Source organism: Denticeps clupeoides, chromosome 2 (genome assembly GCF_900700375.1).
Source record: "Denticeps clupeoides chromosome 2, fDenClu1.1, whole genome shotgun sequence".
Lineage (NCBI taxonomy): Eukaryota > Metazoa > Chordata > Actinopteri > Clupeiformes > Denticipitidae > Denticeps > Denticeps clupeoides.
This window is the reverse complement of record NC_041708.1, coordinates 26,278,182-26,292,327: the sequence shown is the minus strand read 5'-3', so window position 1 is coordinate 26,292,327 and position 14,146 is coordinate 26,278,182. Positions and strand designations below refer to the sequence as shown.

General features: G+C 44.5%; 1 protein-coding gene across 2 annotated transcripts; it reads left to right on the top strand.

Moving 5' to 3' along the window:
* The first annotated feature begins 746 nt into the window (after positions 1-746).
* On the top strand, positions 747-14,146 carry anks6 (ankyrin repeat and sterile alpha motif domain containing 6). Of its 2 annotated transcripts, none has more exons than XM_028967936.1 (16): positions 747-1,134; positions 1,779-2,320; positions 7,690-7,734; positions 8,413-8,617; positions 8,947-9,053; positions 9,600-9,748; positions 10,176-10,419; positions 10,607-10,653; positions 10,745-10,951; positions 11,039-11,210; positions 11,316-11,515; positions 12,359-12,542; positions 12,716-12,783; positions 13,070-13,186; positions 13,295-13,391; positions 13,544-14,146. In XM_028967936.1, the coding sequence occupies exons 1-16, from the start codon at positions 863-865 to the stop codon at positions 13,591-13,593; spliced, it is 2,706 nt and encodes a 901-aa protein (XP_028823769.1). In that variant the 5' UTR covers positions 747-862; the 3' UTR covers positions 13,594-14,146. The 2 variants fall into 2 exon arrangements, with proteins under 2 accessions (XP_028823769.1, XP_028823770.1); XM_028967937.1 differs by having other exon boundaries at positions 1,041-1,153.

Below are 14,146 nucleotides of genomic sequence, written 5' to 3'. Positions count from 1 at the left end.
ATTACTGATTACTTGACTGATGGTAAAATGAAAGAACGTTGTAATTCGCTTCTGCCAAATGCCATAAATGTAAATGTAAATGTATTCACAGCCACTGTCGGGGTTTGTTTCTGCGTAGAACGGAGAAATAAGCAACAACAATATAATTTTAGTAATTCAGTTTAGGACAGAACTGGACCGCAGCCCACAGCAGCACATGCACATCCACACACACTCACATTTATGGCCTGTTTGACACACCAATTCACCTAGTGAGCATTCCTTTGGCTGGTGGGAAGAACCTTGGGTAACCATTGGAAACTGAAGGCACATGCTCTTGACTATGTTTGATGCAGATATTGACTATGTTTGATGCAGTACATTATACGTTTGCATTTTAATGCGTATGACAGAACCTGTGGTGAAAACTGTGTTCATATTGGCCCATAAATAAACGATGAATGTGTTATGAACCTGTCAACTAAACTGTCCCAAAACCACAGTTATATGAACCAGTTATATGAACGCCACAGACCTATACAGATTGATATCATATTCGTATTTAGTTGGGCTGTTTGTGTCTCCGTGGAGAAAAAGTTAGATTACTTTTTTATTGTTATCCGTCAATGAGGACATCGTTGAAGAAGCACTTCAAATAACGAGACCACAGCCGACTTGGCACCGACCGAGATCCGAACCCCCCCCTTTCTGCCCCCCGCACCGCTGGAGGGGAAGCTGGAATGTCTGCGCATGCGCGCTGGACACTTTCCTCCCGTCCGGCGGGCTCCCAGAAAACGAGCGGTGTCGACCGGGACGAGCGTTAAATCGCTCCTTGGAGCCCCTGCGCCATGTCCTTCAGACACGGTTCGCCGGGGCGCCGGATATGAGCTTCTCCGTCCCGCCCGAGGTGCTCCTGTTCCGGGCATGCGATGAGGGCGACTGCGAGACCGTCCGGCGGCTGCTGGAGCCCGGCGCGGCCGAGTGCGGCGCGCCGCCGCCGGTGCCCGTGGACCGCGCGGACGAGGAGGGCAACGCGGCCCTGCAGTTCGCCGCAGCCGGCGGCCACGAGACCCTGGTCCGGTTCCTGCTGCGGAAGGGGGCCTCGGTGGACGGGCGCAGCAACTACGGCTGGACGCCGCTGATGCAGGCTGCGAGGTGCCCGGATGGGGAGGGGGTGGGTGCCGCGAGTTTCCCGAGCTGGGGGAAAAAGTTCAATCTGCTCATCATTATTATGTCAACTGTGTTGTTACGTAGTTATATTTTCACATATTTGTGTGTGTGTGTGTGTGTTTACTATATCTGTATCATTTTATTGTGCTTCTGTTGATCGGGGTCTAGCCTATTTCAAATTTTGATCATTTTGAACACATATTTGATTCGATACACTAATGTAAGTGTGTAATATAGGCATCATTATTGCAACTTTAAGTTAAAGTTATTGTCATTGTGATGCACAGCACACGGTGACACAACGAAATGTGTCCTCTGCTTTTAACCATCACCCTTGGTGAGAAATGTTTTGGTTACATTTACATTACATTTGGTTACATTTATGGCATTTATCAGACGCCCTTATAAAGAGCAACTTACAATCAGTAATTACAATGGTAGTACGTGGGATTTGAACCTGGGTCTTCTGGTTCATAAGCGAGTGTGCTACCCACTAGATGCCCACTAATGCCCACTGAAATGTGCATCTGAATTGGGCTGTTCTATTAATATTAATGAAGAAATATTAATGAAGTCTTCGTGAGTCTGTTGTAGAGATAATTTTACCGAATGTGTTCCGGACTGTGCAGGTTTGGCCATCTGACGGTGACACACATCCTGCTGGAGAATGGCGCAGAGATGAACGCCCGGAACCGGATGGGTGCCAGCGTCCTGAGCATGGCGGCACGGGGCGGCCACGTGCATGTGGCTAAGCTGCTTCTGGAGTCGGGTGCATTTGTGGACGATTACGACCACCTGTCCTTCACAGAGGGCAACAGCAACAACAATCACCGCCTGAGCGAAGAGTGCCTGTCCAGCGAGGGCGGGAGAGAGTTCCTCAGCGCCACGCCCCTCCTGGTGGCGGCACAGCTGGGCCACGAAGCCCTGGTGAGGCTCCTGCTGGACTGGGGCGCCGATGTCAATTTCTGCCAGAAGACCACCGGCTGGAGTGCCCTCATGCTGGCCACCATAGGGGGTAAGGTGGGGGTCGTCCAGCAGCTCGTGGAACGCGGGGCTGACCCGGACCACCTCAACGTCCTGGCCAAGACGGCCTTTGAAGTGGCCATGCAACTTGGCCAGAAAGAGGTCAAAGGTTACCTGGACTCCATAACCACAGTGAGGCCACAGGCAGGTATGGTGTCAACAGTCTGATCTGTGCTGATATCAAAATTAATAGTCCGTTATTATATTTATCCCACTGTTTTTAACTTTTAGCGCGTAGCGCTTTACTTTGCACCAGTTTAAAAAATAGTGGCTCTAATGTGTGAAAGTGAAGTGATTGTCATTGAGAAGCACAGCACATGGTGACACAACGAAATGTGTCCTCTGCTATTAACCCACCACCCTTGGTGAGCAGTGGGCAGCCATGAAAGGCGCCCAGGGAGCAGCGTGTGGGGACTTTACTTTGCTCAGGAACCTCACTGGCACCTTGGCTGTTAAGGAAGCGTCCCCGTAATAAGAAGTTTGCAGGTTCGAATCCCGGTCCGCCAAGGTGCCACTGTGCAAAACACGGCAAAACACAAAACAAAATGTCCCCACACACTGCTGCCCGGGCGCCTTTCGTGTGACGGTGTGACACAACCTGGCGGTTCGTGATTCAGCAACCTTCCATTTACAGGTCCGCTAGGCCAACCACTGCCCCTAGCAGATTTTTGCAGTTAGCAGATTTTTGTGAAAAATTGGGTAAATAAGTTGGAATGAGGCATGCAAAATCTGCGGCCACTTCCACACACTCATAATTCCAGGCAAATAACAGGTTGTAAGGTCAAGAAGTGGGCCTTGAGACGAGGGGGTCCGAAAGCAGGAGATTTGAGGAGAACCCTGGGCCTTTCAGGCTTCAGCCATGGCTTTCACAGTTGGCAGGTGCATGGTGGACAGGGACGTGTAGCTAGAGGCACGTCTTTGTAGTTTGACAGGGTCTGCCTTGTGAAAACACACCTACTGAGAGCAACGTTAATTAGGGTCGTTTGGTTGGGCCTGCAGACACCTGCACACTTTGATGTGTTGCTCATTTGCTCAAGACAGCAATCACCGGCTATAAAACAGTTTTAAGACAAACCTTGCTACTCATGACGGCAGCTCCTTAAAGCATTCCTCAACTGGGTCCTAGGTTTCTCCACTCAAAAAGAAATGATTAGTCTATCATTTTAAATGTTGCTTTATTGGAACCGTAAGGGACAGAGCATATGGGATTTTGTCCCACTCCTCTTTTCAGATCCTCTAAGTCATTAATGTTTTGTAACTGATGTTTGGCAATTAGGATCTTCTGCTCTCTCCACCAATTTTCTATGGTATTGAGGACTGGAGATTGACTAGGTCACACCAGGACCTTAATATGCTTCTTCTTGAGCCAGGCCTATGAAATCCGTTTTTTTTCCTAAATTCCGTTTTTTCCATTTAAATTTTTCCGAATTCCATGTTTTCCGTTATAACTTTACTTTACTTTATTTTACTTTACTTTACTTAGCAGACGCTTTTATCCAAAGTGACTTACAAGAGGAAGACACCAGCAATTCTCGTTCGAATTCTATAGATTTGAGTTTACAAAACTAAGAGCCCTGATAAGGCCTAACTTGTCAGAAATAGAACATGCTCTGAAATTGTTAAGTGCTCGACAAAGAAAAAAATGTTTTTTTGTTTTTTTTATTTTGTGCAGTGTGTGTGCATGTGCATGTGTAAGTGTTAGATTAATCTGAAATACTTGGGTTTTCAACTGCTTCTTAAAGGTGGTAGTAGTCTTGGCTAGTCAAATGTAGGAGGGCAAGTTGTTCCACCTGCCAGGGACAACAAAGGAGAACAGAGTTCATTGGGATCGGAGACCCTGTGAAGAGGGGATTTTCATTTGCATACATGAATAAAACATATTTATTCACCTAAAAACTGTGATTATGGAGTGGGTGGGGAAAAAATAACCTGTAATATGACACAAAGTGCAATAAGACAACAAAGACATTTACTCTTTGCTTTTGTAAACCATTTACATGTAAATAATACGTACATTTCAATACGAACTATCTCACAATATTACACATTCTTCCGTTTGTAAGAGAAAAATGCTTCATTAGATTAGATTAGATTAGATTCAACTTTATTGTCATTACACATGTACAAGTACAGGGCAACGAAATGTAGTTTAGGTCTAACTAGAAGTGCAATAAGCAGCAAGTGCAGGATACAGGACAAATAAGTTATGTATATACATAAAGTTGTATGTGCAGGAGATGGAAAATAAATATGAACATATTTATAAAAAAGTCACTGCAATGATTGTGCAAAAATGGGTAGTACAGTGATTATCAGGAGTGTATGGGGGGGCAGAGGAGTTCAGCAAGGAGACCTGGAATGCAAAAAGTTGTGCCCACTTGTACAATGAACTGAAAAATAAAATCCCGTTTTGAATCATCTGATTTGTTACATGACTAGCTTGCAATATTTAGCTTCTTTTCGAGTTATTGACTGCAAGATTTCACATATTTTCTTACAAAAGAGTAGTTATTCCGATTCATAAAAAAAATAGTTTCTGTATTGTTTCACTCTAAACTTAGCACTAAGAGTCAAATTCCGTAATCTGAGGACATCGGTCTTCCAACGAGCCAAGCCTAAACGTTGCGTTTTATTTGTTGGATTCCCTGATTCCGTCTGCACTTTCTGCATTGTGGAAAATGGAAATCATAGGGCCCTATGTTTTGGATTATGATCATGGTAGACCCATTTTCAATGCTCTGGCTGAGGGAAGGAGGTTCTCACCCATTCATCCTCCCTTTTAAGCGGTGCAGTTGTCCTGTCCCCTTGGCAGAAAAACAAAGCATAATGTTTCCACCTCCATGTTTGAAGGTCAGGACGGTGTTCTTGGAGTCATAGGCAGCTTTCCTCCTCCTCCAAACACGGAGGGTTCAGTTGATCCCAAAGAGCTTGATTTTGGTCTCATCTGACTAAAACACTTTCACCCAGTCCCCTGAATCCTTTAGATGGGGGGCCTTGTGGGCTATGTAGGGCTATGTAGGATTTCAGTCCTTCACAGTGTGTTACCAACTGTTTTCTCTGTTTTCTTGGTGAGTAGTTCTGGGCTGGTTCCACACTGTTCTCATTATCATTGAAACTCCACGAGGTGAGACCTTGCGTGGAGCTTCAGACCGAGGAAGTTTGGCAGTTATTTTAAGGTTCTGCCATTTGCAATTAATTGCACCAACTGATGTCACCTTCTCACACACACAGACAACTGTGACAAGACTGTCTATTATTTCTCTTAGATATTATCCATAACCCAGATATTTTAAAGGGAAATAATCAGTACAAAAAGAATACAAGCATATTTTCTCTGCCCTACAAAAGCAAATAGAAACCACTTAAAAATTCCATGGTCTTGTAGTCCATTCCAGCCTTGTGTAGGTCCACAATCTTGTCCCTGACAACCTTGTAAAGCTCTTTGTTCTTGTCCATGGTTCAGAACTTGAAATCTGGATAGATTGATTGCGCCTATGGACAGGAATCTTTTGTACAGGTAATGAGTTCAGAAGCTCCCAATGTCGGCACCCGACCTGTATAAAATACAACTGGGAGCCAGAAATCTTACTGATTGAAAGAGGATCAAATAGTTATTTCAAATGAATTTCTATGCATTATGCAATCAGCAACGGAGACCACCCAGAAACAGACGAGGAAGAGGTCGGCATCCACTATAAATACACCTGACTACTCTTTTGGATCTGCCCCTTGCCTGCCAACTGTTTTGATGTTCGTGACCACACACCTTCCCCCCGACGCCACCTCTACTCTAACCCTTTGTGTTCTTGATCTCTCCTTTGCCGACTTTCCCCCGAAGACTTCTCGCCTGCCCCTTACCACCAACTTAATACCACACCGCGTGCTCTCAGCGCTGCCGCACCCAAACACTCCCTATCCTCCCGTCAGCTGATGTCGGCCCAAATGCCCACACCCCTCTTTCCTCAGCTGTCATGTCTGCGAATGCGCCCCACAGCATTGAAATCATTTCACAAGACAAAATAGTATACGAATATATTTGAAAAAAATCTGTTGTGATCATAATTCAAAAAAGTAACATTTTAAACCTTCAGCCCCAACCAGGAATTGACTTCATAAATGAAAATATTTTTCAGTTGAACTATTCTATACTGTGAATCCTTAAACATGCTGATAAATATATTTTTAAAAATCAGGAGTAGTATTTACATTCCACTAAGCCTTCTTGCAGAAATGCTTTTATTTTCATTTACCTTGTGGAGTATTTCATAATCCTCACAGTAGGGCTGTGCGACATGGCATAAAATTCATATTGTGGTATAAATTGAACTATACGCTATATATATTGTGGTATATAATTTGATCTGTATTGATTTAAATGTCACTGTTTTTGAAAGGGTAACGTGTGTCCATAGCAAAGGCACTGCAGCAGGAAGTTGTATAATAAACTTTTTACAGATACATCAACATATAGCGTAACCGTATACCAGATAAAACAATATCTGGGCATATTGTCACATATACAGTATACCAGATAAAACAGTATCTGGGCATATTGGGTGTGACTTTCTGTTACACCCATATATATATTCTTTGAAACCAGGTATTTGTATGATGCAAGTGATTATATAGAATATTTTCCAAACATTCCATAATGAATGCCTCGTGCTGCAAATAGGCGTGGTTTTGCGAGGAGCAGATATTATCTCCCATTGGCCAAAGTTGTATTTATACTGCACAGCGCTACCTCACAGCTAGTACGGATTAATGGCAACAACAACCACAACACAGCGGTATTGGGACTGTCGTGTTGCTGCATGGCAATTCAAACTCAGAAACAAGTTACAAGGATAGTTCAAGGGGTAATAATGAACTTCTCAATGCGATCCAAAGGCCATGATCACCCCACTGAACACCCCACAGGCTGAGCCTCGTGAGATTGTGGTCCATTCTCTGATAGTTTTGGAAAAGCCTCTATTGACTCAAACCAGCAGAACCTTCCAAATTTCTTCCATCCCGGCCTCCCTCTGTCCTCAAGTTACCCAGTCTTAACTTCAGCAGGGGGGCACAGTGGTTGGGAGGGCTGGCCTGTGACTAAATAGAGATTCTGGGGGCCAACAAGGGGTCAGACTGTAGATACGTTTTGATTGTGCCTCGAATAATTTTAGTGACACAAAATAGGCTTCAAATGGTGCAAGACAAAAGAAAACGTGTAAAACCACAGACCGGCTAGTACAGTAAGAAATTCTGCTCTATTTTCTTAAGTGTCTAGTTTGTCTTGGGAAATCCTGTCTGGTTTGAAGATTTTACTCATTCCTGCGGCGAACATTCACCGTGTCAGTGTAAGGAGGTTTGTGAGGGCCTAAGCACATTTCTTCCATTTAAAATAACAGCGCTGCTGTGGCTTTATGGGGCACGGATAGGTTTTTTTTTTCCGAAACGCAGTAGATGCTTTGTGACCACTAAATCATTTGCAGATTGTCTCATGGTGATTTGCCTTTTAATTTTTTATTTTTGCAGATGATGAGAAGAGAAGGCCGGATGTCTTCAGAGCTCTAAAGTTAGGTGAGTCCCCACTGTATGTGCTAGAATAAGGGTGGTAGTAGCCTAGTGGGTAACACACTCGCCTATGAACCAGAAGACCCGGGTTCGAATCCCACTTACTACCATTGTGTCCCTGAGCAAGACACCTAACCCTGAGTTGCTCCAGGGAGACTGTCCCTGTAAATACTGATTGTAAGTCGCTGTGGATAAGGGCGTCTGATAAATGCTGTAAATGTAGAATAAATTTAATACAAAATGTAAATCTACTGAATATTAGCATAGATTTCTAATGCTATTGAGAAAACCTAGTGTAAAGTAGTGTTAAGTAAGATAAAAATCAGACCTTATAGCCACTGTCTTAAAATCGCTGTAGAGACATTTGGTGCTGAAGCCCTCAGGACAAGGCAACCAAGTTTAACCAAGCAGAACAGGTGATGAACTTAAATTAGCAAGAGAATCGAATAAATTGGTTAATATCATTCAAGCACAAGAAACAAATGGTGGCTCTTTTGTACCTGTTTAAGAGATGAATCCTTGACTGCTGGATGGCTGTTGGTGTTAGGAACTGAAATGCCTCTGTGCTATGATACAGATTATGTAACCTGTATGTAGTCTTGGTGTTTTCATGGCTGATTGGATGGTCCTAATGGAACAAGAGGAGAGAGAAACACTGAGAGGAAAAGGGTGTGTGTGTTGTAGGAAATGCCCAGCTGGTGAAGGACATTCTGGAGGAGGACGCCTCTCAGGTTAACATCGCAAACGCAGATGGAGCTTCTCCATTGATGATTGCAGCCGTCAGCGGGCAGCTGGAGGTGGTGCAGCTGCTGGTGGAAAAAAGTGCGGACGTGGACAAGCAGGACAGCGTTCATGGCTGGACTGCCCTCATGCAGGCCACCTACCATGGGTAACACGCAGAGCTTATCTTCTGGAAGTGAAGTGTGATACACATACACATTGTGATACACAGCACAGCACACGGTGACACAACAAAATGTGTCCTCTGCATTCATCCCATCACCCTCAGTGATCAGTGGGCCATGAAGGGCGCCCCTTGAGCAGTCTGTGGGGACCGTACCATGCTCAAGGGGACCTCAGTGGCACCTTGGGTTCGGGATTGGAACCTGCAACCTTTCAGTTACGGGTCCACTTCCTTACCTGCTAGGCCACAACTGCCCTGCGACACTTCATTTTCAGAGCTCCAATGTGTTAATCTCTGCTCTGTATTCCTTGCAGGAATAAAGAGGTGGTGAAGTTTCTCCTGAGCCAGAAAGCGGACGTTAATCTCAGATCCAAAAATGGACACACTGCTTTTGACTTGGTCATGCTGTTAAATGATCCCGGTAAGATGTCGTTCAATGTATAAAAATAGCAATCAGAAATGTGTTGATCCTTGAGGACTTGAGGGACTCTTTCAGGGCCTGATGTAAATATATCGGTTTTCTAGATGAGTTCTCGAAAGGCTTGCATTTCCTTTTTGTACGGCCCTTATCCAGAGCAACTTACAATCAGTAGTTACAGGGACAGTCCACCTGGAGACACTCAGGGTGTCTTGCTCGGGGAAACAGTGTTAGTAAGTGGGTTTTAAACATGTCACTTTGTGGACATCTAGTTTACAGGTAAGTGTTTTACCTACTGGGCTACTACCAGTATCATCGACTAGCTTTGTTGTCAAATATCTGTCCAAAAAAACATGCACTGTGACTACACACTTTAGAGGGCATTGCCCTGGAATTGCTGTAACGCAGTCACTCTGGAGAACAATATCACATAAATGAGTTCATGTACATGAAATGGAAAGGAAACATGCTGATGACCACACAAGATGAGCAGCGGTTCACCATCATTTCCTCTCTTCCCCACCTCTGCTTCACAAAATCGGCATACAGACACAGAGCTGGTCAGGCTACTGGCATCTGTCTGCATGCAAGTCGACAAAGAGAAGATCAAGCAGAGAGGCAAACCTCCGCTCACCCGCTCCAAAAGCCGCAACTCCCTCAACATGCCTTTTCCTCCTGATGATAGAGGGGGTTTAAAGGTAAAAACAAAAAGGATGCCTACTTTTAGAGGAGACACACACACACACACACACACACATTTGGGGTAGTGGTGGTCTAGCGGTTAAGGAAGTGGCCCCGTAATCAGAAGGTTGCCAGTTTGAATCCCGATCCACCAAGGTGCCACTGAGCAAAGCACCGTCCCTACACACTGCTCCCTGGGCGCCTGTGATGGCTGCCCACTGCTCACCAAAGGTGATGGTTAAAAGCAGAGGACACATGTTCACTGTGTGCTGTGCTTCAGTTTTTACAATGACAATCACTTAACTTTCTTTCATATAGAAAACACACACAATAATGTATATGTATATATGTTTTCTCAAAGGTAAAAGCTTGCGTTTCATGGAAATTCAGTCATAAACTTAAACCTGCTTTTATGATACCGTTGTCTGTTCTTACATATTGCAGTCCTGGTGGAACAGGATGTCTAACCGTTTTCGGCGGCTGAAGCTGACTAACACCCTCAGGCACGGGCTGTCTACCAATCGACTGGCCCCGTTTTCGGACGAATCGGAAGCATCGCTGGATGCCACCATGAAGGCTGACCACGTGAAAAACAGCAGTACTGGGCCCAATGGCACCGTGGCACCGCCTGCTGGGTTAGGAAGCTCTGAAATAAGCACGGCCTGGACTGCCAAGAGCAAGGACAGCGGTATTAAAAAAATTCTTCTTCGAAATTTTTATAGAATGTATATTAAATGACCAAATGTTAAAAATTACCAAAAATATTAATTTCATTAAATATTATATTTTTATACTGCATAAAATAAACAGGAATATTGATATTGTTCTCTTGTAAATTGCTTCCCTTTTGTTTGTTTTTTTTTGTTTTTTTTCAGGTATTGGCAGAACATCAGAAAAAGACGATTTACTTATTACCACAATGGTATCATTGCTGTGCTCTTAGTTTTTGTATGAAAAGAATTGACATAGCAAACTTAAGAATATGTTCACCAGTTATTTTTCCTCTTCCACAGTTAAGGAATGGTGCTCCTCTCACCCGGCTTCCCACTGACAAGCTGAAAGCTGTCATCCCACCTTTCCTGCCTCCGTCCAACTTTGAGCCATGGAACTCCGACCGCTCCCGGGTGCTGAAGGAGGGGAAGACCATGGAGCCGCTGCGTCTGCCCATGCCCCAGAGACCCAGCAAGGGCAACTTTAACAGCAGCGGAAACTCAGACATTGTGAGGGCTGCTTCTTTTTACATCAGGACACTGAAAAGAAGCCAGTAACTTGGTTTTGATGTGTGTGTATGTCTTGTTGCATCTCAGACTTCTGTTAGCCGAGTGGTCAGCAGATCCATCAGTAGGTTCCCCAGCATAAGTAAAGGACCCTCATCTTCACCCTCGAACTCTGGGAACTACAATTCACCGCACTCCTCAGGAGGCTCCAACGGGGTTGCAGGGGTTAACCGACATGCTGCTGACTTGCACAATCGCTCTGGTACAGCTTATGTCATAATGTGACATAACGTTGTTTACAATCTCACAGCCATATTGATTCCTGAAACGGTGCTTAACAGTGATGCATTTCCTGTTATTTCCACAGGGGGCAGCGGTGCCGACAGTGTTCTCTCTCAGATCGCTGCCCAGAGGAAGAGGGCAGCTGGCTTGTTGGATGCCAAAGCCCAAACTCCGGAGACACCCAGTCCCACGCCCTTACCGGTTCTACCTGCTTTACCTGACATCAGCCTGCCAGACATCCACAGCACCTCCAACCTGGTGGTCAATGAGATCCACTCTAGACGGGTAATACTTGATTGAAACAGCTATAGCCATGCAAGTTTTACCTGAAGAAAAGTTAAACTTATTTTTGGAGATTGCCAGTATGTATTTGATGCTATAGCCTTCATTGAATATTTTGATGTTGTATAACATATAGTCATAAAAATGATTGTAAGGAAACTGAAGTGTTGTAACCTTAATTTAATTCTCTACATTGCTTGCATTTTTATTTTTAGCTTAATGCCTTACCTGATATTGTTGCAATAAGCACATTAATGTTTTGTGCATGGCTGAATAATATTAGGATATGGGAAATGCTGGAACTTTTAAACATTGATAAATTACACATTTGGTTGGACTTCCATGCTTCCAGAAAAAGGTGAAGTGAGCGGGCATTTGTGGAAATTACGTCATCAACACCATTCACCAACTACAATGTTTGCCGCAACCAGGGAGTGTTTGCATTTTTCCAGAAAAAAAAATCATGAACCCCCTAGTTCTAAAACCCACAGAACTAAAAAACACATTTGTGCTAATTTTTACATCCAATCATCGAGCAATTGGAATTCTTTGCATGTTTGGAAGCCATGATGGTCGGTTGAGTTACTCTGGGTGGAAACAGCAGGAGAAACAGGAGGTAAACATTTACATTTAAGGCATTTGGCAGACGCCCTTATCCAGAGCTACTTACAATGTGAGACTTAAACTTTCTCCTTATGACGACAAAGGGGGACAAATTCCAGATCCGACCGCCTGACCCGCCGCTCTCTAAATGGCCAAAACTCTATTTACACCTATCTGCAGGACCATAGACAGGCTAGGAGAACTCAAATTAATGTTAAATTAAAAGTGAAATTCTCATAATAGGGGACCTTTAAGAAGCGGCCGCAGTCAGGCAACTCCTCAACATCCAAGAGCACGTCACCAACACTGACCCCATCTCCGTCACCAACTCCCAAACCTCCTGCCGTGGACTCGTTCTCTTCCGCGTCCTCTCACCCGCGGTCCAAGAGCAGTGGTGGGTCCAGCAGTGGCACCATCACCGACGAGGGTAGGTCACAGCACTGGGCCAGGCCAAAATGGCTGCCTGTCACTGATGCTTTCAGAATGGTTATGCACAAATCTGCGGTGGTGGGTGACTGACGTCTCTGTAACTGTGCCATGTTTTCTGATATACTGTTATTTCCCACTGCTCAGTCTCCTCATTTATCCTCCTGTGCACAGATGAGCTGTCGGGCATATTGAAGAAACTCTCCCTGGAGAAATATCAGCCCATCTTTGAAGAACAGGAGGTGGCTGTTCCTCAGCACACATTTAAAACCCTCAGCTGTACTGCATTTTCTCTTTCAAACAGTGACGTCGATACCATTTAAACACTCTTAATACAAAAAAAATTGTGCTCTTGATATAAACACATAGCTTCTTATACTGTCGATATTAGCTGTCTTCAATCATTGTACCGATTTCCTTTGTACAACTCCACAACCAAGAAAGAAATTTCACATCACATGTATTTTGTTCATATTATGTCATCATGTTTATGTTGAGTTGAATTTGTGGATGTTGTTATGGTTCCAGGTTGACATGGAGGCTTTCCTGACCCTAACAGACGGCGATCTGAAGGAGCTGGGAATTGAGACTGATGGGCCCCGACAGCAAATTTTAGCAGCCATTTCTGAACTGAACGCCGGAAAGGTGTGTTTATTTTGTTAATACCATCATTTGAAATGTGTCTGTTCGCGTGTTTTTACATGTTGATCATTTCAAATTGGACCTGTGCTGACATTACTGTCATCTTGGTAGGGAAGAGAGCGACAGATCTTGCAGGAGACGATTCACAACTTCCAGTCTTCTTTCGGGAGCAGCGCCAGCAACCCCCGGCCACCAGGCTATCCTCGATGTGAGTTGTACAGTTCCTTTGTACAGTTCCAGTGTATATTATCATCGTCAGAGCTCTCAAAAAAGACCATAGACTTTGCAGAGAGATGAGAAGAATGACAGTCAGGTCTGTTGTTCAGCTTTGACGTAAAATTGGCTGCTGTTTGTTTTTAGCTCCAACAGGGTGGACCAGACGCCAAGTTCGAACTCCTAACAAGAGGTAGAATGGCCTCGCCAGGAGAGACAGGGGTGTCAGACGTAGACACCTCACCTGAGTCCCGTAACCCTTGGCCATGAGCCGGGGATGTGTGGCAGATGTGTGCGAGGATGCTTCAGCTCAGCAGAACAATCCTTACCGGGGCGCCATCGGGGGAACAGACGAATCTTAGGGCCCCAGTCCAGCCGTCCTCAGACAGAGCACAAAGCAATGTGCAGCCTCTTATCTCTTTAACGTGGTGGTGGACTGGGCTGTCGTGGCCCAATGTGGACACCAGGTGGCGAAAGGGAGCACATGACAGATGTTTGGATAAAATTTGGGGCGGGAGGTCATTTTGGGTATTTCGGAAGCGTCACGTGGATGAGAAATGTGCTAAAGAAATGCTTAGTGGGTAATTTGGTGGGTTGTATAATGGTGATGTTAATTATGAAAGAATTTTTTTTTTTTTACATTACATATTATGAACAGAAATTATATATTTTGAACCAAATTGTAACTGAGTAGTCATGTATTTGTAGCAAATATAAAAGCATATGTGGATGACAAACATGATTGTAATT

Bases quoted from the DNA above. Each gene is read 5' to 3' on its own strand.
- anks6 (XM_028967936.1), top strand. From the start codon at position 863: ATGAGCTTCTCCGTCCCGCCCGAGGTGCTCCTGTTCCGGGCATGCGAT. The intron at 10,952-11,038 runs GTGAGGGCTGCT...GTTGCATCTCAG, and splicing joins GCAGCGGAAACTCAGACATT to ACTTCTGTTAGCCGAGTGGT. The intron at 13,187-13,294 runs GTGTGTTTATTT...TCATCTTGGTAG, and splicing joins CTGAACTGAACGCCGGAAAG to GGAAGAGAGCGACAGATCTT.